This window comes from Eublepharis macularius, chromosome 17, assembly GCF_028583425.1.
Source record: "Eublepharis macularius isolate TG4126 chromosome 17, MPM_Emac_v1.0, whole genome shotgun sequence".
In the NCBI taxonomy this organism is placed as follows: domain Eukaryota; kingdom Metazoa; phylum Chordata; class Lepidosauria; order Squamata; family Eublepharidae; genus Eublepharis; species Eublepharis macularius.
In genome coordinates this window covers 27,097,619-27,120,483 of record NC_072806.1, presented here as the reverse complement: position 1 = coordinate 27,120,483, position 22,865 = coordinate 27,097,619, and the positions used below count along the sequence as shown (strand labels likewise).

Here is a 22,865-nt window from a genome sequence, read left to right as displayed (position 1 = left end):
CCTGGCTTTCCTCCATGCTGGGGTGGACGGGCACCACCAGGAGAGGTAGAGGAGGAGGAGGAGGCAGCCACACAGAGCTTGGATGAGGTCTCTTATGCCAGGTCCTTCCTTGCTGCTTTTCTTTAAGTCCTACACAGTGCTGGAGAATTACACTGCAATGTAAACTTACAGCTCTGCTCTGCCTTCCACTGCCCTCTTGGATCACTATGTTGTCAGGCCAGTGCAGTCAGAGAGCACAGCAGCAGCAATAATGTTCAAGATCTGTGCAACTTAGCCAAAAGGCAATTCCTACCATGTCAATCAGCTAGCAAGTGGGCTTGGGCAATTGTTGCAAGAACAAAGCATAATCTGGCTCTTCCAGATGTGGGGCATCCTGCCTCTTTGCTGGCACTGATATTGCAGGCAGGTTGCATTTGCTTTCATAAACCGCACCAATCCACAAAACTATTGTTGTCAACTTGCACCACAAGGCACAATGAAAAGTGTGACATTCTGCTGCCACTCATTAGGGCTTTTGTCCGTAACCTTCCTCGTCTTCTCCTTGGTCTTGATGGCTTTTTGCACCCAGCTTCTAATTTTTGTATGTGTTTGTTTGCAGGCTGTTGGAGGTGTTGGAGCACAGCTAGCAATGGAGAACGCTCTGACAGCCCGGGATCGGGTGGGAGTCCAGGACTTTGTCCTCCTTGAGAATTTCACTAGCGAAGCGGCTTTTATTGAAAATCTCCGGAAACGATTCAAGGAAAATCTGATCTATGTGAGTATCAGAACAAGGGAATATGTTAGCAGTTCTCCTTGAGCCAGCAGTGTGGTTGCCCCATGGCCTCGGGGACCAACTCTGACTCCCGGCATTTGCTTTTTTACCTGGTTTGGCTTACCTGTGGAGCACAGGATCACAGACGATTGCCTCTGGCAGATCCTGAGCCATAAGTGATGCATGCACTTCTTCACTTGGTTTCTTCCAGCCAGTACCCTTCTTATAGGAGTCAAACCATTTAAAATGCCACTTGGTTTCTTACGCTTTCACAGCCAAAATACTCTAGACATGTTTTGAGCTGAAAACTGTTTTTTCCAAGGATCTCTCTCCTCATGCCTCACAGGGCTTCCAAAACAGCAAAAATTAGGAATATTAAAACCCTTAAAGCGCATGGCCACATGGTTCTTTCTGCATGTGCCCCAAGTATTGCCTGACTCGTCAACTTCTCCCTCCTTAGACCTACATTGGCTCTGTCCTGGTCTCAGTGAACCCATACAAGGACCTGGAAATCTACAGCAAGCAGCACATGGACCGCTACCGTGGTGTCAGCTTCTACGAAGTCTCTCCTCACCTGTGAGTAGCTGGGGGTGGGGGGCGGGGTCACCCATCAAGTCATTGGTCCTGATGCTCACAAATCCAGACAGACTGCCATAGTGCATTCCTGGCCTTCATAGCACATCCAGCTGCCTCCCTTCAGCAGAACCATTTCAATGGGAGGACAGTTCCCGTGCCCAGTGTGAAGTAGGCATGAAACCCCTATAATCTGGGCTGTAAGTGCCCACCTATGGAGAGCGGGAGAAATGGGGTACACCCTGCCCACAAGCTGAGGGTTAGCTCTCCTCCCCTTCCTGGGAGTGACAAGTCCTGGAAAATGCTCTTTGAACTCTAATGTCCTGCTGTGTAGGCTGCTTTCATACACTTTGGATAGTGCACTCCCACACAGGAAAATCCGCTTGCAAACCATCACTAAAGTGCATTGAAAGTGTATTATCCAATGGGTATGAAAGCAACCATAGTCTCTTGCCTTGGCCACAGTGAAGAAAATTGAGTCAGGCAAAAGTTGGGAGCCCGAGCATCTGAGAGAGGTGGCAAAGCTCCCTGTTTAGATGAGCACATGAAGCTGTTTTATACTGAGTCAGATGCTTAGTTTAAACCCTTCTTCAGGTGTTTTTCACAAGACCTGATCCTTTTTTAACTGGAAATGCTAGGGATTGAACTGTGAATCTTTTGCAGGCAAAGCAAGTGTTCTACCTTGGTTTTCAGGGTGGAGTTCTATGTCCATGAATCAGGCCTTGCTTGGTAAATCCCCAAACTATATGAAGGTGCAGTCTATAGCTTCCTCCAGTGTTGCAAGTCCAGTGTTGCTTTACTCCCTATAGCCACTCCATGGGTATGTGGTCACCTGTCTTTTGACTAGAGACAATAATTGATCACTTCAGGCTACAGTGAGCAAGTTTTTTGGTGATGGTTGTCAGTTTACCTGTCATCTGAACCTGCCATTGTACTTGGATTTAAAGGCTGTATTGTTATACAGGCCCAACAGTTGGCTTACAATAAAATTGAAAAATAAAACTCAGCATTAAAATTAGAGTACATAATGCAATAAAAGTCTGAAAAGGAGAAAACCACAAAGTAAAAATTGCCCCATTGTAACAAACATCTTTAGCCCCCCCAAATTTCTTTACCAGCATTGTGGTATCAATCCCAGGCGACTCCCATAAGGAAGATGCCATAACAGGGGGCAAACTTCAGCCCAGGAAAAATTGGCCTCCACTGTGACTGCGGACTCATGGGATGCTGGAGAATTATTCACATTAGTGAATACTTAGTCTGTAGCTTTTAATTTGCTTTATTTTACACTGTTGGCTCATCTTTGTTCTAAATACAAAGTCAGATTGAAAGCCTAAATAAACCAGTAGCGGTATCCCTTGATGCTGAGATGATGGCTTTGAGTCCTCCCTTCCTAGTTGCTCCTTTCAGCAGGAGGGGATTGATCAAGGGCAGGTTGCACAGTGGGAGGGAGAGATCTTTAGGACCATTCCATGAAAGAAAGGATGGGCGCTTTGCCGTATGCCAAGAAATGTTGCTGCTGGCTTGTTTTGGATCTCGATGGCTCGCGTCTGGGTAAGGTGAATGGCAGGAAAACTATGTATGTGAGGGAGGGAGGGAGGAAGGAGGGGATGGGATTTTCCCTGTTCTCCTCGCTTAGTATTTCTCGCGTTGCTAAGAGACCAGACCAGCAGTTTTGTTTGCATAGTGAGATGAACATTTCCCAGTTCCCATTTAAAGAAAAACATTGTTGAGCCTTGACTCTTTTTAAAAAAATTTACTGTAGCTGATGAGCTGTGAGTGTTTTGGTTTTTTTTGGAAATAAGCATGAAACAAAATATACAGGATCACTGAGATGTCTTCCGGTGCAGGGCCAGCACTGAGTTTTATTGATTATCCCTACCTTCCCTTCCTCAAAGAAAAGATAGGTGGCTTAGTAGATGTACAAAGTATCGGCCCCCTTTTTAAAGCGCTCTCCTTTCTCTGAGAGTGGAATGAGGAGATCCATCTCCGGTAGCTTGTCTGGAATTCAGACTCTGCCAACCATCCCTCTGGGAGGGATTTTCCACTACAGAAATCTTGTGCCGCGGAGATCATCTAAACATGTGCAATGTGATTGCCAGGCAGTCCTCTCCTAGAAATACGTCAACAGGGCAAAGCTCTTGGCTTTCCTTGAGTTTGGACTGAAACTTGCCGTGATTCCTCTACTCCTGGCAAGATTCTGATCATGTGCTGCTGGTGTAACACCTATCGCCCTTGCTCCTTAGCTATGCCATTGCGGACAATGCGTATCGCTCTCTGCGCACAGAGAGGAAAGACCAATGTATCCTGATATCTGGGGAAAGCGGAGCTGGCAAGACTGAGGCCACCAAGAAGATCCTGCAGTACTATGCCATGACGTGCCCTGCCAGTGACCAAGTGGAAACGGTGAAGGACAGGCTCCTGCAGTCCAATCCAGTCCTTGAGGTAACCTGTGACAAAAAAAAAACTTTCCCTGGCTGTCAGATTTAAGAGAGAACGGGACATTGTCCAAACCAGGCAAGATCATTCTGCACCTCCATGTGTCTCTTGACAAGAGCAGGGGCAACGAGAGAGTGATTTGGTCCACATTGCCTGAGGAAAAAAATAGGTCGATGGCTTTGGATAATGCAGTTCAGTTAGCTACATGCTACTGGGAGGGGGAGTGCATGGCATGTCGGTGGTTGCTAGCCAGTCTGACTTCGGCAAAAAGCCAGTGTGTGGGGACCTATTAAGCAGCAGTTGTGAAAAGCAAAGTCCACCCACCAGCATGCCTTGGCAGAGCTTGGGGGCTCGCATCGAACGACGGCCAGATCTGGTCATGGCCCAACCCCAGCCAGCAATGCTCTTGCACCTCCTTCCCCATTAGCTGTTGGGAAGCAGAGAGGAAGTTCGGAAGCCGTGCGGCATTAACAGCTGTGAACGGCGCCTGTGGAATTGGCATACACTTGACAGCTGTGCAGTGGTGGGGAGCTAGTTTGGGAGTGGCCATGCAAGATTCCTTTCTCTTTAACCAGAGGCCAACTGCTTTTTGTCTCTCTCTTTCTCATTAGGCTTTTGGAAATGCAAAAACCCTGCGCAATGACAATTCCAGCCGGTTTGGGAAATACATGGATGTCCAGTTTGATTACAAGGTGTGTATCTGGAAACTGCTTCCTCTTTGGAGGGATTCTCTGGGACCTGTTAGGAGTTTGGGGTTGTGAAGAATTAAATGGCTATTCTAATGCAGCTGTGTGTGTGTGTGTGTGTGTGTGTGAGAGAGAGAGAGAGAGAGAGAGAGAGAGAGAGGGCGCACACAAACTGGCTTTGGTGCATGGCTCAAGTGTGTGTGGGGGGTATCAGTCATCCCCCCCCTTTTTTGGGCCCACTTGTTGCCTGTAGTAGCACCGCCCTCCCAGTTTTCACTCATGGACTCTCCTTTTCCCTTGTCCATGAAACAGACATTTGAGAAAAGCCATGCTAAATGCCCATTTTGTGCAAAAAAGTTGCACATCAGTGGATGCTCCTACCATGAGTGAATGGGTCTGCCAGACTGGGACCAGCTCAGTATGTTGCCCCATCACAAATCCCCAGAGTCAAGAGTTACAGCCTTCATCAGCAAGGTGGTCCATCACAGAATGCGTACCTCTTAGAACCAGATTGCTAGGTTATTCCCCTGGTGAGTCTGAAGCATATCCTGACATCCTAGTTAATATCCTTCTTTTGTAGCTTCTGAGATGGATCCTGAGTGCCTGGCAAATGCTCTGTGTGGTTTATAGGGTCTATAGGGGTCCCACTCAGCACTCTCCCATGGACACCTTTTCCCAGTGCTCATGCTCACTCCTCTTCCAGCCCCTTCTCACCAACAGTGTGTGCTTGTTTGTTTCGGCTTAGGGAGCTCCTATTGGAGGCCACATCCTGAACTACCTTCTGGAGAAGTCCCGTGTTGTGCACCAGAATCACGGAGAGAGGAATTTCCATATATTCTATCAGCTGCTGGAGGGAGGGGAAGAAGACCTGCTCAGGAGGCTGGGGCTTGAGAAGAACCCCCACCAATACCATTATCTAGTGAAGGTACAAGAGTTGGATTGGCAGAGGCCCTCTGGAGTAAAAAAAAAAAGAAGAAGCAAAAATAGCAGAGGAAAAAGTATAGAAAGGAAGAACAACCTACGCTTTAGAAGTCAGTAAGATCATAATGAATTTGCAGAAAATGTTCCTAATATTATAGAACAAGAGACCAAACACATTTTGATATCATTGTTAAAATGTATGTATAAGCTAAGGCAAGCAAAATTCTCTGACTACAAGATCTTGTAAGTGCTGGGACCTTTTTCACTCATGTATTCTGCATTAGGATCTTGCAGTGAATGTGTCTTGTTTGCAGGGCTTTTTTTCAGCTGGAACGCGGTGGAACGGCGTTCCGGCACCTCTTGAAAATGGTCACATGGCTGGTGGCCCCACCCCCTGATCTCCAGACAGAGGGGAGTTTAGATTGCCCTCCACACCGCAATCTAAACTCCCCTCTGTCTGGAGATCAGTGGGCGGGGCCACCAGCCACATGACCATTTTCTCCAAGGGTGATTTAAACTTTTTAAAACTCCCCCCTTGTTCCAGCTGACCCAAAGTGACGTCATTGGCCCTGGGAGCATGTGTTGTAGGTTTACTTTCCCCCTTTCCCCCCTACACCTTTTAGAGGCACCCTGCCATGGCATGGTAGTATTGTGGTGTGTGAGATGTGCCTGGAGGTTCTCAGTGTGGGCTGGAGGTGAGAACTGCATTGGGTATCAGTGATGACAGAGCAGCTCATGTCCATCAAGACTCAGCAGTCATTCTGCCCTTCTTGTTATGGAGGCTGCTGTCATGTTTTCCTGGAGGTTGGAAAGACAATTATCTTCCTTTAGTAGAGAGCAACAGAGAGTGGCTTGGCAGAACTGCTGCTAGTCTGTTGCTTCCCAGCTGTGAGGTTCACTCTGCTCTTTATATTCATTTCCAGGGCCAGTGTGCGAAAGTCAGCTCCATCAATGATAAGAGTGACTGGAAAGTCGTGCGCAAGGCTCTGTCGGTCATTAACTTCAATGACAACGAGGTGGAGGTAAGAGGCACTCCTGCCTCCTCTTCTAGGGGGGCTGTTCCTTGAGAGGGGGAAGTCTTGCCTCTTCCTGCCCTCTTCCTGCAGAGGGGCTTGGAGTCTCCATCTCACTGCTCTTCTCCCACAGAATTTGCTGAGCATTGTTGCCAGTGTGCTGCACTTGGGAAATGTGCAGTTTTCTGCCGACGAACAGAGCAACGCTCAAGTGGTCACGGAGAACCAGATCAAATACCTGGCCAGGGTGAGTGGGGAAGCTTTGCAGGTTGAACTGTTAGCATGACCAGATCCCCTGGTGATTCCCCTTTGGAGATTCCAGGCCAATTCCTCTGGTGTCCCCAGCACTACTCCCTCTGTCTGATGGGAATTCGAGGCCATCCAGTGATCACTCATCTCCCAGGACCAAACTATACATGTAGGATTTTTGACTAACTGGGCCTAGGTTCCCCCCAGATCCAAGTCACTTCCACTGCAGCCGCACAATAGCTGTGGGGGGGGTACCATTTTAAAGCCCAGAGGGGCCCAGTTTGCCTCGGGACCGCAGCAAGGGGATGTTCTTTGCATAACTTTGAAACTCCACAAGACTCATTAGAAAACATAACATGCACTTTGCCCAGTGGGATGTGCTGGCTTTGCCACTTTCTTTTGGGCATCTCTCTTCAAAACTCTTTAATGGTTGTCATTTGTCAGTCACAGATGACCATTGTGGAATGTGTGATTATTTAAAATATTTAAATGCTTCCTTTCTGCTGGATAACAGGCCTCCCAGGTAGCCAATGACAAAAGATAACTGATGGTAAGACTGGGGAGCCCTGGGGTCAGATCTAGTGTGGGCCAGTCACACCCCCTCTCCCTGGTCTGATTCACAGGGTTTTAAGGGAGGGGAATGAGGAGGAGGGAAGGGCCAATAAGCCATGCTGTACTCCTTGGAAGAATGTAATAAACAGAAAACACAGTAACCCTGGCAGAGGGGTTCAGGTGGGTAGCCATGCTGGTCTGCTGCAGAAGAGCGAGATTTGAGTCCAGCAGCGCCTTAAAGACCAACAAGATTTCCAGGGTATAAACTTCTGAGAGTCAGGCTGCCTGTGTCAGATATCAAAGCTTGACTCTCAAAAGCTTATAGCCTGGAAATCTTGTTGGGCTTCAAGGTACTACTGGACTTGACTCTTGCTCACCATATTAAAGACTTACAAAGGAAAGAGCTCCCTTTCTGGCTTTGCATTCTTCGTCCTTTCCCCATTGTTCCAGAGAGACAGGTGGTTGGGCTTTCTCTCTCAACAACGTCATTCTTAATTACTGGAGGAGGCAGTGGCAGCTGTAGGAAGAGGAAGAGAAGCTAAAAGGACTTCCTTGCCCCCCTCCCCTCCCTATCAGGATCAGTATCTGGGGTTCAGTGGAGCTGCTAATTCTAGAGGGGTAATCATGTTAGTCTGTAGTAGCAAAATAAAACAGGAGTCCAGTGGCACCTTAGAGACTAACAACACTTTCTTGAGTCAATCTCAACTAAATGGACTGTACATCCATTAAGTTGATCTGTTTATATACACAATAGAAATGTGGAATGGGGAGAGATGCTACAAAGGGAGGCCAGTTTTGATTGGATCTTCTTGTAACACATCCCTCCTCCCGTGCCTTTCTGTTGTGTTTATAGATGGATCAGCCTCTTGGGTATACACTTCAATGTATCTGGTGCCCTGACTCAAAAGCTTATGCTAGAATAAATGTTGTTAAGACTTTAACAAATCACTGCCAGTCTGTTTTATAGTGCAGCTGACGGTAACTGGATTTCTTTTTTCTGGCCATAGCTGTTGGGTGTTGAAGGCTCTCTGCTCCGGGAAGCGCTGACCCACAAAAAGATCATTGCAAAGGGGGAAGAGGTGAGAGAACCACGGGATGGCACAGCTGTGTGGAAGACAGCTGTCTGGCATGCTTTCTGCTGCAGAACCAGGGGCTAAGGGAAGTGCTCTGGATATTTCCACACTTGTTTAGAACCAGTCCTTGAGGTGGGCACAGCTGTGGATTTTGGGGAGGTACACTGGAAGGGAAGGAAGACTTAAAAGGATTGGTTTTTTATCCCTTTCTTCGCAGCTGATCAGCCCCCTCAATCTGGAGCAGGCAGCCTATGCACGAGATGCTCTTGCCAAAGCAGTGTACGGGCGCACATTCTCCTGGCTTGTGAATAAGATTAACAAGTCACTCACATACAAGGTGAGCTTGCTGTCATGGGCAGTGGGAACGTGTGACTTCCTGGTGGCCTGAGGACAGTCTGCTCTCCAGGTTGCGAGTCCTGGAGTAAACAAGATTCTGGAGCATCATCCCCTTAACACAGAAGGGTGGCTGTATTCAGACAGGTTGTGGGTGGTCCTCCTGCCTCTCTGGTTATCTCTTATCCCTTTGGGCAGGAAACGGAGAATCTGGGCTGGAGAAGAAGCTCCACCGTACTTGGACTGCTGGACATCTATGGATTTGAGGTGTTCCAACACAACAGGTGGGTTCCCATCCCCCTTGGCCATTGGTCTCCCCTCTTTCTTGTCCTCTAAGGCGGGGGGGGGGGAGAGTTACACATTGGTGGAAGAGTGGTGGGCCCTGGAAGAGAGTGGATGGCTTTCAGATAATCAGAGACTGCCTGGAATATCCCTTCCTGTGCTTGTGTCAATGGCAACAGAGCGAGCACTAAAGGCCCAATGGAGAGCATGGTAATGAAATTGCACTTGGGGAGTGAGAATTCCTTGCCACTGTGACTAAGGGACCCCATGTGCCCCTGTGGCTGAGGACTGTTCTAGTTAGAGCTGAACTTCACCCTCTTTCAATGAGGGCTGCGTCTGACTCGATGGATTGACTGTCTTGCTCGTTTGCAGCTTTGAGCAGTTTTGTATCAACTACTGCAATGAGAAACTGCAGCAGCTCTTCATCGAACTCACCTTGAAATCTGAGCAAGAGGAGTATGAGGCAGAGGGCATAGCGGTAAGAACCAGCAAAGGTTTCTTTCCAGGCTTAACAGCTGAGGGGCTTGGGTTACTCGCTCCGGGGAGAGCAGAGGCTGGCTTGCCATTTGAGGCACACTGACTGTATCCCCCGTTTCGCGATTGCGGGAGGTGTCCAGTGCTGCCCTCTCTCTCGCTTGAAGGGCTGAAAGTGTGCTTCTCCTGCCAGCTGTTGGGCAATCTGATCCCTGATAGGAGCTGGCTGTGCTGTGCTGTGTTTGATACAGTGATTTTGTTGTATGTTTCCCCTCCATGCTGTTGTGTTTGGAATTTTAATTGCTTTGTTATATCTGTATTGTATTTTGGGTTGGAAGCTGCCTTCGGTGTTTCTGAAAGGCAAGCTACTGCAAAAGTTGGCCTCCATTGAGGCTAAAGAAATGCCCAGATTCGGAGGCTTGTCCACCGGCCTGCCTCTCCTCAGGTCAGATGTTGTGAATGCAGATAGGTGCAGCCCCTTGGCTAGCTCCCCTGTGCTTTGAATGCTTCACTCATTCGTTTCTGGATTGTATTCAAGTTCCCCCTCAGCTTGTTTTTTTGCCTCCCTTTGCGAATGCCAGTGGGAGCCAGTCCAGTATTTTAACAACAAAATCATCTGTGACTTGGTGGAAGAGAAATTCAAAGGCATCATTTCAATTTTGGTAAGTCATCAGTAATATTTAGAAGAGTGGGGAGGGGAAGAATGGGAGGACCGGGGGGCAGGGGGGCCTGTCACCTTCATGTGAAATCCAGCAGCTCGTTGACGTAGGCTTTCAAAGGGAAAATGATGGAAAATGGCAGACATAGATGGAGATGCCACACATGGAGTTTGTTCCTGTGTTTTGCAACTGTATCAGCGGGGTCCCTGGCCCTGTTCTGGGAGGTACCAGCCAGCTTTGCTTCCCAGGGAACTCACTGTGCCTGCAGCCTGGTTGCAAAGCCTTTGCCTACCCATGTTGTCAAACGGCAGCTGACTCCAGACTTTTCCATCTCCCCTTGTCTCTGGGAGTGTTTCTAAGGCAGTCTTCAAGCCTTTTCTGCCCAGGCATTTTCACAATGGCCCTTAGCAGTACACATTTCTCATGGCATAGGACAAGGAGCCTCTTCCTATGCTGGGCTGGTGGCTTATAGCAGCTGCCGCAAAGCAGCCCCCCACCCCACTTTTAGAAACATATCCTTAGAGAGGAGGGGATAAGTGGTTCCTTCCATCAGCCAAGGCTGTAGTTAGTGGATTGACATTGTTTGGGGTGAGAAAGCGAGAGACAGCTTCCCAGTGCACTGTTGGACTTCCCCATTCTGGTTTCCTCTTGGCAGGACGAGGAGTGTCTGAGGCCAGGAGAAGCCACAGACATGACCTTCTTGGAGAAGCTGGAGGAGACGATCAAGAACCACCCTCACTTCCTCACGTGAGTTGACTGCCTCCTTGGAGACAAGCCTGGTCCAGCAGATGATGTAGGTCAAGGACCTGCTACCTGTGGGTGTGATACCCCACCAGGCATTTGAAAGCTCTTCCTCCTCCTCCCTGAAGGCTCAGCATAGCTGACACCTCCAAAGCATAAGAATGTTTCCATTACAAACTGTTCATTGTATAATAGTCAGTTTGATTTTTGTTAGACCCAGGAACTGCTGTGACCAAGTTTTGTCTACTGGACCTGGGCTGCCCTCCCACCATCCATTCTTTGGTGCCCCCTATCCAGTGGTTTCCATTGCCACCCAACTCCTTGGAGTGGAACCTGTCTGAAAGGCTTCATTGCTTACTCAGCTTTGCTGCTTCTGGACTCTTGCTTTCCTTTCATAATAATAATATTTGATTTATATACCACCCTTCAGGATAACTTAATGCCCACTCATAGTTTACAAAGTGTGTTATTATCCCCACAACAATCACCCTGTGAGATAGGTGAGGCTGAGAGAGCTCTGAGTGACCCAAGGTCACCCAGCTGGCTTCAAGCGGAGGAGTGGGGAGTCAAATCCGGTTCTCCAGATTGGAGTCCTGCGGCTCTTAACCACTACACCAAACTGGCTTTTGTGAAGACCTCCCTTGCTGTCAACAGACTGAATTTGCTTTCTCCATAGGCACAAGTTGGCAGATGCAAAGACCCGGAAGTCCTTGGGCCGAGAAGAATTCCGTCTCCTGCATTATGCTGGGGACGTTACCTACAGTGTTGCAGGTAAATGTCCTCCGTGTAGCCATGCAGCTATGCTCCAATCCTAGCAAGTAACGTTCCCCCTACCCTCCCATGTCCTGAACCAGCCCCCTCCAAGCTTCCTTTCTCTTTGCTCAAGTTCTTGGTATCCTGTTTTCCTTCCAAGGTTTCCTGGATAAGAACAATGATCTCCTTTTCAGGAACCTGAAGGAGGTGAGTGCCAACTAGAAGATGACAGAGCAGTGTAGGATGCTGAATTTATCTGTCTGTTTGTGGTGATTGTGAAGTATGTTCTCCAAAGTGATACATCAAAGACATGAGACTGTAGCCTAAGGAGGTTTGGTATGATTTTCTGTGGGTTCTTTTGCTGCCTTTCCAGGCCATGTGCAACTCAGAGAATCCCATCATTAACCAGTGCTTTGAGAGGACAGAGCTGACTGACAAGAAGAGGCCAGAGACGGTAAGAACCCCCAGATAGTGTGGTGTGTCTTGGGTTGCTGTAGGCTCTCTGCTCTTGCAGGCTAGCCCACCTGAGCTCAGTGCCTAGCTCATACCCCCTCAAGCAGGCTGGCCCTTCCCTCTTGTTTTCCCCTCACTCCTCCTTTCTTGCAGGCAGTGACTCAGTTTAAGAACAGCCTCTCAAAGCTGATGGAAATCCTGATGTCCAAGGAGCCGTCTTATATTCGCTGCATTAAGCCTAATGATGCCAAACAGGCTGGTATGTTCGAATTTGGGACTTTCTCCTGGGTCACTCCTGTCTCAGGGGCTTCCTTGAGACTGGGAACACTGGGAAAAGTCTGGGGGATCCTGAACGTGGGCTGAGCCACCCCACTTGGCTTGCTTTGTTCTTGCTGAGTCCTGAATTCTCGTTTGCTTATAACTGTAAAGTGTTTCCTGAAGTCATGAACTGAAGGCTCTGGTCAGCTTAGCCAGTTGTAAGGTTTCAAGAGAAGGCTGATTGCTGGCTTGTCTGCCACGATGTCATGTAGCAGACTTCCTCTGCTCTGGAGCTAAACAGCCTGAGGGGGTCACTTGATTGGCACTCAGAGTGGTGCTATGTACACACTTCTGTGCCCCTTGGAGGTACAGAGAAACTTGCGCCCACGATCATTCCCCTTTTGTTCTGATCATTTCTAGGCCGTTTTGATGAAGTTTTGATCCGACATCAAGTAAAATATTTGGGTTTGATGGAGAACTTGAGAGTGCGAAGGGCTGGATTTGCTTATCGACGGAAATATGAAGTCTTCCTCCAAAGGTAAGAGAGAGGCAGGCTGTAGCTGTCTCAGCAGCATGAACACATTCCCTACAGGGCTCATGCATTGTTGCTTCTTTCGGTCATGTAGCTTTTTCTGCTTGCCAGGTACAAATCACTGTGTCCTGACACTTGGCCCACCTGGGATGGACGGCCCCATGATGGAGTGGCTGTGCTCTTGAAGCACCTGGGTTACAAGCAAGAGGAGTTTAAGATGGGCAGGTTTGTGTCTGTAGCTGGAGCCTGGCTGTGTTCTCTCCTGGGAGCAGGGCAAAGTCTTTGATATCTTACTGATGTATTTTATTTCCAGGACAAAAATCTTTATCCGTTTCCCCAAGACGCTGTTTGCGACTGAAGATGCCCTGGAAATCCGGAAGCAGAGCCTGGGTGCGCGAGAGGTTTTTTTTTAAAACCAGATGTTTTAAGTTTGTGTGGTGTGACACTCGCTGCTGCCTTTGCACATCTGCAGTCATTTGTTTTCTTCTTCAGCCACAAAGATCCAGGCATCCTGGAGAGGCTTCCACCAGCGGAAGAAATTCCAGCAGATGAAGAGTGCAGGTAGGCAGGCAGGGAGCTCCGTGTGGTTTTCCCACCAGAACAACTTGCTCTCATTTGTTGGTTTAGTCATCGCTTCTCACCATCAGTGAGTGAAGCAATATACAACCATCTACACAACAACTTTGTGAGTTACAGTTACCAAAACAAAACCAATTAAATAAAGCTGCTGAAAGCAGCATCAGACCCTTAAATCTGCTTGGACACCTGAAGTTTCCAGAAATCAAAGCTGCTGAATTGTGGGCCTTTTTTTCTGGAAGAGCTCTCCAGAAGGGTGGAGCCAACCAGAAAAGGCCCTGCTATGTTTTCCCAGGTGGAATGTGATGCTGAACATCTGTGACAGTTTTAATTGCTGATGTGGGCTCTGCTGTGAGCAAAGACAAAAAGTGTGATTGGCTGCAGGCAGAATCCCTGAGGTTTTCAGCAAGGTGTTTGGGAGGCATTTTGAGTAGAACATTTTTTTTCTTCATTATTTCCAGCCATCACTATTCAGTCTTGGTGGCGTGGGACTTTGGGACGCTGCAAGGCTGCCAAGAAGAAGTGGGCTGTGATGACCATTCGACGGTGTGTAAAAAAAAAAAAATCACAAATCCATTGTACTTTCTCTTGGGAGTGAACCAGAGCAGAACCTCCTTCACCATTGTCACTGCTGTGCTTTGCCTTCTAGCTTTGCCTGTTTCGTTATGCCTCCTTCATGCTCTTGCTTCTTTGCAGAGTTACGGGGAGAGTTGGTGGGGGGATGGGAAATGCCAGTTGGGTCAGGAACCATGCTCTTCCCATCTAACCAAGGCTTTTTCTGTGTCTTCCTCCCTTGATCCTCCTCCCATCCAGATTCATCAAGGGCTTCATTTACCGGAACTACCCTCGCTGCCCCGAGAACGAATACTTCCTCGACTACATCCGTTACGCCTTCCTGATGAACCTGAAGCGTAACCTGCCGAAGAATGTTCTGGATAAATCTTGGCCAGTACCTCCACCATCACTGCAAGAGGTAGTTCCAGGGGACGGGACATTTCTCAGGCGTTGGAAGGAAAATAGGCTTTCCCCACAGAAATTCTTTCTATCCCTTTCTACCTTCTCAGTACAATCCACCTACTTCTCTTTGCACCAGTTCATGATCTTCCTCAGCGACATGCTGTACAAAACCAATCTGAAGTGTTTGCTTGCAGGCTGTTAAGGGTTTTTGATGGTAGGATCAACACAAGGCCAATCCTTGGCCACTGATGTTAATAAATCAGATTAGGTTGCTGTTTTCTTCATTGTGGCCTCTGAGAATTGATAGCTAGAGAACCCTCCTACCTTGAGAGCTCCACTTTCTCTAGCCTTGATTCTCCTGTTACAAGGGAGAACTAGATTATACCGTTTTTTAGGCTTAGTCTAGAAGGGAGAGCCAAACCATTGCTCAGAACCTATGCAAATTTGGTAGCATTAAAAAGAAAAAAAATCAAATCCATTCTTTCCTTGTCTTTGGATCTTATGTTCCAAAAGAGAGGGGGAGGGAAAACCTGAAATGCGATCATAACTGGAGGGAACCAGAAAAACAGTGGCACTAACATTTATTCCAGTATGAGATTTCATGAGACAGAGCTCACTTCTTCAAATACAATGGGAAGAAACTCATTTGCTCCGTTTTTACAAAAAGTTACAGAATGGGAGGGGGAAAGAGATCGTTAAGCAGAGGAGCCTAGTTGATTGCAATTTGTTTTACTTCCTCTGCACGTGACAGGCCAGAACCTGACTCCTCTCATCATCCATTAAACTACCAAAGTGGTTCAAGTCTCCACATAGAGAATCTCATCTGATTTATTATACTTACTCTCTCGACTCTTCACTGTTTCCCCTCCATGTCTGTAATTTTCTGCAAAAATGAGGCAAATGAGTTTCTAGGACTCGTGTGCTGTTTCTAGGTCATAACAAAACTTGGCAATACCTTTGGTTAGTAGCTTGGGTTATTTTTCATTACTCAGAAAAAGTTGGTGACCCCTGAGATGCATTGCTGGGCCTGGCTTGACTTGCTTCCCAAGTGTCCAGCCCACCCTAGTCTCCCCCCCCCTGCCCTTTTTGCCAGCATATCAGCATCTTTACAGGTAGGTATTGCAAGTTTTTGAGCCTACTTCTAGTGTAGTCCAGTGCATAGTAACTGGATTGTGGACTGGGGAACATTCAATGAGGAGTGGGGTAGTATAGATTCCAGTGTCAATCAAAGATACCAGTATGGATAGAGGGAAAAATTCCCTTGGAACAGTTCTCCCTACAGATTTGCTGTAGACTTGTAGACCTTTGGAATTTGTGTAGGTGCTGGGGTTCACTGACAGATCAATGTGGAAGGAAGACGCCTTCACCTTGTCTTCTTTCCAAGGTTATGCTTTCACTGACAATAGGCAAAATGGAAACCAGTCATCTAACGAACACTTGAATTCAAATTCTAAATCCCTTACAGACTCACTGGATGACCTGGACAAGTTTATGTGCTCCTATACTCAGTTCTTTAGCAACGTGACACAAATAGCTCCGGCACACCCTGTAGGACACCTGTGATAATGAACTTTATAACAGCACACAGGATATAACAGAGTATACACAATCAATTTACCATTGGTACCATTAAGAAATTTAGCATATTAATAAAAAAAAATCACAATATTTCAGGATCACAAAACAGCAGGCAAGTCAAAAGTTCCAAAGCAGGTGGCTTCTTTAAGACATTATTTCAGATGTTCACTGAAATCCAGGAAAGCAAACTTCTGGGTTCTCCCTGTTGACTCCCCTGGAAGGCTGGTCTACTGACATCTTTCAAAACACCTCATCTCCAAGGAGATCAAAGAGTACATGCAGGTAGCTGCAGATCCGTATTTTATATCCATAGAAGGCAGAATCCCCTCTGTTCATTGTATTCCCTTTTATTTCAAAAGTGCTGTTAGAGCATTCCAAAAGATAAAAGGCATCAATCATTATCAAAACATGAATTGTTTTGTAGGAGGAGACCATACTACTTTTGCAGCTAACCATTTATTTAATATGAAAAGGCTAAGGAAAATTTGAGAGTCCCTACTCTTAAATACTTGATTTCATGTGAAGAATTAGGGTTTGGCATGTAGGGATGCACTGAACAGAGTGTAAGAAGATGTGTAGAAATACTCTCTCGATATTGGTATCATGACATTGTTGCATTCATATCAAATGTTAGAAACTTATGAAAGAATATCACAGAAGGTTCCTTTCCCATAAAAGACTGCACTAAGGATCCATGTTGTTCCTATGCAACCCTCCATTACACTTGTAAAATATTCCATAGATCACATTTAATTTTTGCCACAGATTGAAGCCAGGGATTGGGTGCATCCCACATCCATGACATTTGAAATGCCCCACTACACTTAAAGAATCCCAGCTAAACTAAAAATGTTACATCAGATCCTGGGATCGCTAAAAAGTGGCATAATTAACTCAGATTTTCTCATTTCTGGTGGCCTTGGTTTCCTTGAGTTACCTTCCCAGCCTCCAATAGAACAGTCAGCCAGGGCAGATAAAGGCTGCATAGAATGTTGCACTTTTAAAGATAATAGGATGGTGGTGAATGGCTGAGAGAGGACATTCCAAGTCAGTGTTTTCCAAGGCTGTGGAACAGCCACTGTAGCCTCCTTCATGGAAGCTAGATGTGTTTCTTCAGGAGGGACTATGGACAATCTTCAATTGAAAGATGTTGGGGCATGTCCCCCCTCCCCATTTGAATCATTTTATTATGGCTGTGGATGGAGGAGGGATAGCTTTAGCAGAGGAAGTTCCCTCTTCCTTAGCATAGTTGCCCCTTCTCCACTGTTGCTTGTGGCTGCTGCCTGTTTCCATCTCAAGTTCCCTGCTTCTGTTTTTTTCTTCAGGCATCTCAGCTGCTGAGAGCGCTCTGTATGCAGAACATGGTCTGGAGCTACTGCAAGAGAATCAGCCCTGAGTGGAAACAGCAGGTAGGAAGCAGTTGGTGCTTTCCTGGCAAATGCACACCTAGTCCCCCCCCCATTGTCAGGGGTTTTGGCCACATTGTTTTTCCAACAATAATCTGGGATTTGGGTACCCCATGGGGCAGTTGGCTTCTCATAATGAGCTTTTATGGATCATTGTCATTGGCTGTTATCGCCTTGTTTTATACTGTGTTGAATGGGGCCTTTCTGCTTGCCTCCACATGAAATGATTTCGCCTTTTATGTGGTTATCAAGTTGCCTTTCTGTTGCCTGGTTAAACTACCTTGTCTTGACTGCACTGACACTGGCTCTTCTGCCTGCTTCTCCCCCATCCTCTCTCCCCGCAGCTGGAGCAGAAAGTGGTGGCCAGTGAGATCTTTAAGGATAAAAAGGACAATTATCCTCAGAGTGTCCCCAGGCTCTTCCTTAATACTCGGCTTGGTAAGTGCTGCTCAGGCTGGCCACATTTTGGACTGCTGATGAGCTGCTCCTAACCACCTCCTCCTGGTTTCTCTTGGCAGGTAATGAAGAGATCAGCGCCAAAGTCCTTCAGGTGCTGGGAAATGAGTCATTGAAGGTAAGCCTTCAGACCCTACCAGGGTATCATTTTGAGTCACTCAAGGCACAGCTGCATGGTGCAGAGGGTGCTGTAGGATAGGTCAAGTGCAGTGATGGTTTTGGGTCTTTCTCAAGGAAGGCCAATTGGAAGAAAGCCAGAACAGAGGAAGGGCTTACATTAATTGAAGCCTGAGAAAGGGAGGCCCAGTGACAGCTGAGGGGCCTTCAAATCCCCTCCTCTCATAGCCTGGTTAAAAGTTAGCGGCTCTTCTATGCACCACAAATGCATGTTTTTGGAATTAACACCACTTGCTTCAGTATGCAGTTCCTGTGATCAAGTATGACCGGAAAGGCTACAAGGCTAGAGCTCGCCAGCTGCTGCTCACTCAGAATGCAGCTGTGCTAGTCGAAGAGTCCAAAATCAAGCAACGGATTGACTATGCCAACCTGACAGGTGAGAAGAGGGGCAGAGCGTTTTACTAGTTTGGTGGATGGAGTGAACCCTCTTAGCTGTATTTCTGTTGTTCTGGTTTCTCTACCATCCTTGTGCAAAAGGTTGGCCGTCTGTCATCCCCCCCCCCGGGGGGCCATAATTTTGTTTCTGGGTTTTTAAAAGAATCATCTCCATCTGATTTGCTGGTGACATTGGGCTAGGACAGGTTAGTGTCCTTATCCCATGGTCCCCTGCCTTGCTTCTGTCTGCCTCAACTTGGGAGTGTTTTTCTAGTTCAATAATAAGGTTGTCTTATAGCATGGTTTTTGTGCACCCTTTGGTGACACTGGGGACAGAAACAGAGGCAGCTGGGCTTGCCTCACAGGAGAACTTCTCTGAGCCCTTCCTTGCTTTGCAGGCATCTCACTCAGCAGCCTGAGCGACAATCTCTTTGTTCTTCACGTACTCCGGGAGGATAACAAGCAGAAGGTAACAAGATCCATGCTGAGGCAATGGCCATCACATAGCAAGCCCTTGATGTGGCATCTTGTGGTGTGCAATCAGAGTTTTATTTTGGGATAGGGAAATTGGCAGTGAAAAAGGGGGCTGCACCAAGGCAAAACGAAGGAACAGCAAATGGTCCTCCTTGGCAGTCCCCAACCCTATCTGGAAAGACCGTTTGGTTTTCTTTCAGGGAGATGTTGTACTACAAAGCGATTTTGTGATTGAGACTCTAACCAAGATCGCCATTTGTGCCAACAAAGTGAACAACGTGAACATCAACCAGGGCAGGTAAGTTGCCTGTGGCCAGGGAGGAGCTTTGTGGGAGCCCTTGAGTTAAGGCTAGGAGTTTTTTGGGCCTTGTCTACTTGCTGGCTGAGACTTTAAGCTGACTTGTGCTGTATCTTGATGAGCACAGAGGCTCAGAGACTGCGCTATTAACTGAAAGTTCCGAGTTCTTTCAGTCTCAGACCTGTAACAGGCCACTAACAACTGTAACCTAATTTACAGGACAACAGTAAGGATTATGGGATGTAGCCAAAGCACTTTGGGGGACAAGGAAGCATCACAGATTGCATCCGTATGATTTTTCTCATCCCATCTTCTTAGTGCTGGGACTGTAGGTTGTGCCCATTTGTGCAGGAACCACCCATGCCGCTCCACCTCAAAACAGTATGATCTTTAGCGAAGGCAGAGTTGGAATGCCCGAGTGGAGTTGGTGCAAACTCTTCTCTTTTCTCCACAGCATAAAATTCACCGTTGGACAAGGCAAAGAAGGCATCATTGATTTCACATCAGGATCTGAACTACTCATAGCCAAAGCCAAGAACGGCCATCTTGCTGTGGTGAGTGTTGTGTCGCCGACTGCCTGTCTGTATGCCAGGAGTGTCATTCCCTCTCATCAAGAGTTGAGTTCTATAGATTGCTTTCCTCTCTCCTCCAACATGTCCACTTCCTGTCTAGCTCCTAGTCTGCTGTACCTGTGTAGGGCAGCAGGCAAGACTCCTTTCCCTCCCAATCCCAAACTCCTCTTGCTGTTTTAATTTGCCACAAATTGCCACTGCCTTCAACAATTTTGCATTTTCCACTTGTGGAGCGGAGCAGCAAAATGCTTATTACCCTGCGATCTGTAATACATAGGCACCAAGGAGAGTCGCATCCTACTTAAATTCCCTTTCCTCAAAAGCTGCCCTCAGTGTTTAGGAACTTCTTGGCTTATGATCCTATATCAGATTTTAGCGGATTTGGGCAAAGCTCCTTGGGGTAGCGCTAGGCTAAAGGATAGCCATCCGGAAGCAAGGGCTTTGAACTAATGGTTGAGAATAGTGGTAAAACTTGCTGTCTCTTGTTACCTGTGTCTCCTTCTCAGGTGGCTCCTCGTTTGAATTCTCGATGACGAAAGGTGCTCATTTTGCAAAGACTTCTCTTTGACTACTTCATGTATCTTTGGCTGGGCCTTTTCCCTGCCGCCCTTGAGGGAGGTGGGTACAGCTGCTTTACTGAAATCTTTTATAGCTACCAAAGACCTGCACATCCAAAGAATCCATCTTTAATTGTACCCTTGGTTCGCATCCTATCAAACAAAAGCCATCCTCCTTCCTTGTAGCACGTGGCCTCGGTGGCACCATCAACTCCTGACACACAACAGCAAGCAAGAGAGGGGAAATCTGCAGTGTTGCATCAGCCAATTCAGTGAAATGCCAAACTTTATACTACAAAATAGTCTATGAAGAAATTTTCTCTAAGATTTTTGATGCTTTGTATGAAAATATTAAAAGCCATAATGTATAATAGAGTACAGTTTGTAAATACATCCACTTAGCTTGTGGTATGGGATGTTTGCACTATGAAGATCATTGGTTTTGATTGGGTTGTGGCAACAAGCTGAGGCACTTTTGCATCTTTGTTGCCTTTCCTAGATTCAGGGGGGCTCTGCCAGACACAGCGTCTCTCTTATCTCTTTTCCACACCTCAGACTTGTTTGAATGACTTGGCGGTACTTGTACTCTGTCCCCATAGCAAATGACTAGTTCAGGGTTCCCCAACGAGGCACCTGTGGCTGTCATGATGCCCATCAGTACTTCCCCTGGTGCCCACTGAGCTTCTCAGGACGTTGGTGGGACCATTGTAAGGCAGGTCTTGTTATTGGTGGCCTTACTCAAACAAAGGGGTTTCCACAGCTGCAATACCAGCTGCAGCCACTGATGCATCAGATGGACTCGATTAGTGACCAGACTTTCCTTGGTCAGTGTGTGGTTCCATTTCAAGTTTTTTCTCCTTCCTGCCTCCATGGGCTTTCTTTTTTTTCTTTTTATTCCCCTTCTGCGATTCCTTTGCAGTGTGAGGAGAGGCAGTATTGCATTTTACTCCACCTCCTGAGGCACCAATTTTAGGCTAGTCTCCCACTTCCTGCAGTACCCATTTGGGAGTGAAGCTCCCACCCTCGATTCTAAAGGTGCCTCCGCAGGCTTTAAAAGATCGACAACCCCTGCACCTAGTTCTTTACAACAAACTCCTTGCTTAAATCCCATTCTCAATTCACTTTAGAAATGCCTTTTCAAAATACCCTGTCACAAATAATCAGCTTGTCAATGTTTAGCTGTTACTGGTGGAGCCCTGCTTTTCAGAGTCACAAGCGCTTCAAAGAGAATGTAATTTTTTTAAAAGCAATGTTATTGCTGCTACAACACTAATCTCCAGTTTGGGCAACAGAAATTCACCATTTTTCTTTTTTGCTTTATTTACTAGCACTTTTATGTCAAATAGTTCTTTTGGCACACCTGATTGATGCACACAATGCCAATGACCGATTCAGAGGTTTTGCCTTTTTAATCATCTATCTATGCTTGATTCATTCTAACTTTTTATAGGACATAATTTAGCCACAGAGTAAAGATGCTCTTCCGCCACGTCCCATTTTGACAACTAAAGGTTGTGATTTTTCAGCTATCCCCTATGTTCATCCATCCTTCATGGGCAGGAGAAACAACTTTGGTACAAAAACCAGGAAACAAGCTTATTCTGCATTCCCAACTGTAAGAAGTTTCTTTAAGGCAGGCTGAGTTGTATTACTGGCTGGAAAGCTCATGCATGTATCATTTTGTTTCTCTGTGAAAGCCCCTACTGGTGGCAGTGGCCGCCCAAGGCCCAGCGGATTGTCTTTTCCTGTTGGGGATAAATGCTGTTTATGGTGTCGTGTATATAAAATATAATGCTCTATGCACTGTGCTAGGTAAATCGAGATATACTTGCCAAATAAATTTTTACTAAAATTTTATTGGTATTACAGCAACTAATTTAATGTATCCGGCTTTGTTAACGGACACATTCAGCTCATTTTTAGAGAAAACCACATTGGGAATAGTATGGTTTTGGGCACACTTTAATATCACCTTCTGCTCAGGTCAGGTGCCACTTAAATAGCCTTCTACCAGGCATAGCAGTTTGGGTCTGTCCACTAACACAAAAACTGCACATTAGCAAAAAACACAAGAGAGCTGTGTAGATGTGACCTATGAATTCCACTTAATACCACAGGTATAGAGATCCAAATACCAATCCCTGCATTTCTTAGCCCTAGAATTAATGCCTTTTCTTTGCTTTTATTAAGCCAAAAAAAATGATCAGGACAAACCTCCATAATTGTAATTTGTAAAAATGTATATACAAATACTAGCCAACACAGTTGGAGACATAAAGGGAAATTAGCAGCTCAATTTGCAAAAGAATATATGTAGTGTTGTATATTATGTTTGGTGTTCCCTAATGATGAGCATCAAATCAGATTAAGCAACCAAAGAAAAAAGTGTCTACATGTAATAAGGGAGTGAAACTTACATGCAATGTCAACAATACTCCTAATGACTGAACAGGTTCTTAGGTGCTTGTATTTTATACCCAGTAAGCCACCCGTGTTACTGGATTTGTTAAAGCGGATGCCCATTTGAGCAAAAGGTAATGCCCTACACCAGACTAATTTCAGGGCACAGCTAAGAGCTTCTCTAGAGAAGACAACCTCCTTGTAGTTAGTTTCCAGGGTCGTTTGTGCCCTGGGGCTGCTTTCAAAAAGGCCCATATGAAGCACTCTATGTACAATATGCCCCCAAAATACACTGCC

The 22,865-nt window shown here is 46.6% G+C and overlaps 1 protein-coding gene across 4 annotated transcripts in view; it reads left to right on the top strand.

Annotated features, from left to right (window-relative positions):
* The window catches only part of MYO1C (myosin IC), a 57,699-nt gene extending 35,676 nt beyond the window's left edge, over nucleotides 1–22,023 (top strand). For all 4 annotated transcript variants that reach the window (XM_055001095.1, XM_055001092.1, XM_055001093.1 and 1 more), the window contains exons 2-32: nucleotides 599–754; nucleotides 1,212–1,327; nucleotides 3,571–3,769; nucleotides 4,375–4,455; nucleotides 5,195–5,374; nucleotides 6,294–6,392; nucleotides 6,517–6,630; nucleotides 8,192–8,263; nucleotides 8,475–8,594; nucleotides 8,789–8,874; nucleotides 9,245–9,350; nucleotides 9,928–10,008; nucleotides 10,661–10,752; nucleotides 11,423–11,517; nucleotides 11,660–11,706; nucleotides 11,873–11,953; nucleotides 12,106–12,211; nucleotides 12,631–12,748; nucleotides 12,854–12,967; nucleotides 13,056–13,132; nucleotides 13,235–13,303; nucleotides 13,780–13,864; nucleotides 14,132–14,291; nucleotides 17,179–17,262; nucleotides 17,604–17,697; nucleotides 17,778–17,833; nucleotides 18,133–18,268; nucleotides 18,666–18,736; nucleotides 18,942–19,039; nucleotides 19,494–19,593; nucleotides 20,118–22,023. In XM_055001095.1, the coding sequence (XP_054857070.1) occupies nucleotides 629–754; nucleotides 1,212–1,327; nucleotides 3,571–3,769; nucleotides 4,375–4,455; nucleotides 5,195–5,374; nucleotides 6,294–6,392; nucleotides 6,517–6,630; nucleotides 8,192–8,263; nucleotides 8,475–8,594; nucleotides 8,789–8,874; nucleotides 9,245–9,350; nucleotides 9,928–10,008; nucleotides 10,661–10,752; nucleotides 11,423–11,517; nucleotides 11,660–11,706; nucleotides 11,873–11,953; nucleotides 12,106–12,211; nucleotides 12,631–12,748; nucleotides 12,854–12,967; nucleotides 13,056–13,132; nucleotides 13,235–13,303; nucleotides 13,780–13,864; nucleotides 14,132–14,291; nucleotides 17,179–17,262; nucleotides 17,604–17,697; nucleotides 17,778–17,833; nucleotides 18,133–18,268; nucleotides 18,666–18,736; nucleotides 18,942–19,039; nucleotides 19,494–19,593; nucleotides 20,118–20,144 (3,090 nt within the window). In that variant the 5' untranslated portion in view covers nucleotides 599–628 and the 3' untranslated portion in view covers nucleotides 20,145–22,023. The remainder of the gene's footprint in view (nucleotides 1–598; nucleotides 755–1,211; nucleotides 1,328–3,570; nucleotides 3,770–4,374; nucleotides 4,456–5,194; nucleotides 5,375–6,293; nucleotides 6,393–6,516; nucleotides 6,631–8,191; nucleotides 8,264–8,474; nucleotides 8,595–8,788; nucleotides 8,875–9,244; nucleotides 9,351–9,927; nucleotides 10,009–10,660; nucleotides 10,753–11,422; nucleotides 11,518–11,659; nucleotides 11,707–11,872; nucleotides 11,954–12,105; nucleotides 12,212–12,630; nucleotides 12,749–12,853; nucleotides 12,968–13,055; nucleotides 13,133–13,234; nucleotides 13,304–13,779; nucleotides 13,865–14,131; nucleotides 14,292–17,178; nucleotides 17,263–17,603; nucleotides 17,698–17,777; nucleotides 17,834–18,132; nucleotides 18,269–18,665; nucleotides 18,737–18,941; nucleotides 19,040–19,493; nucleotides 19,594–20,117) is intronic.
* Nucleotides 22,024–22,865: the final 842 nt, after the last annotated feature.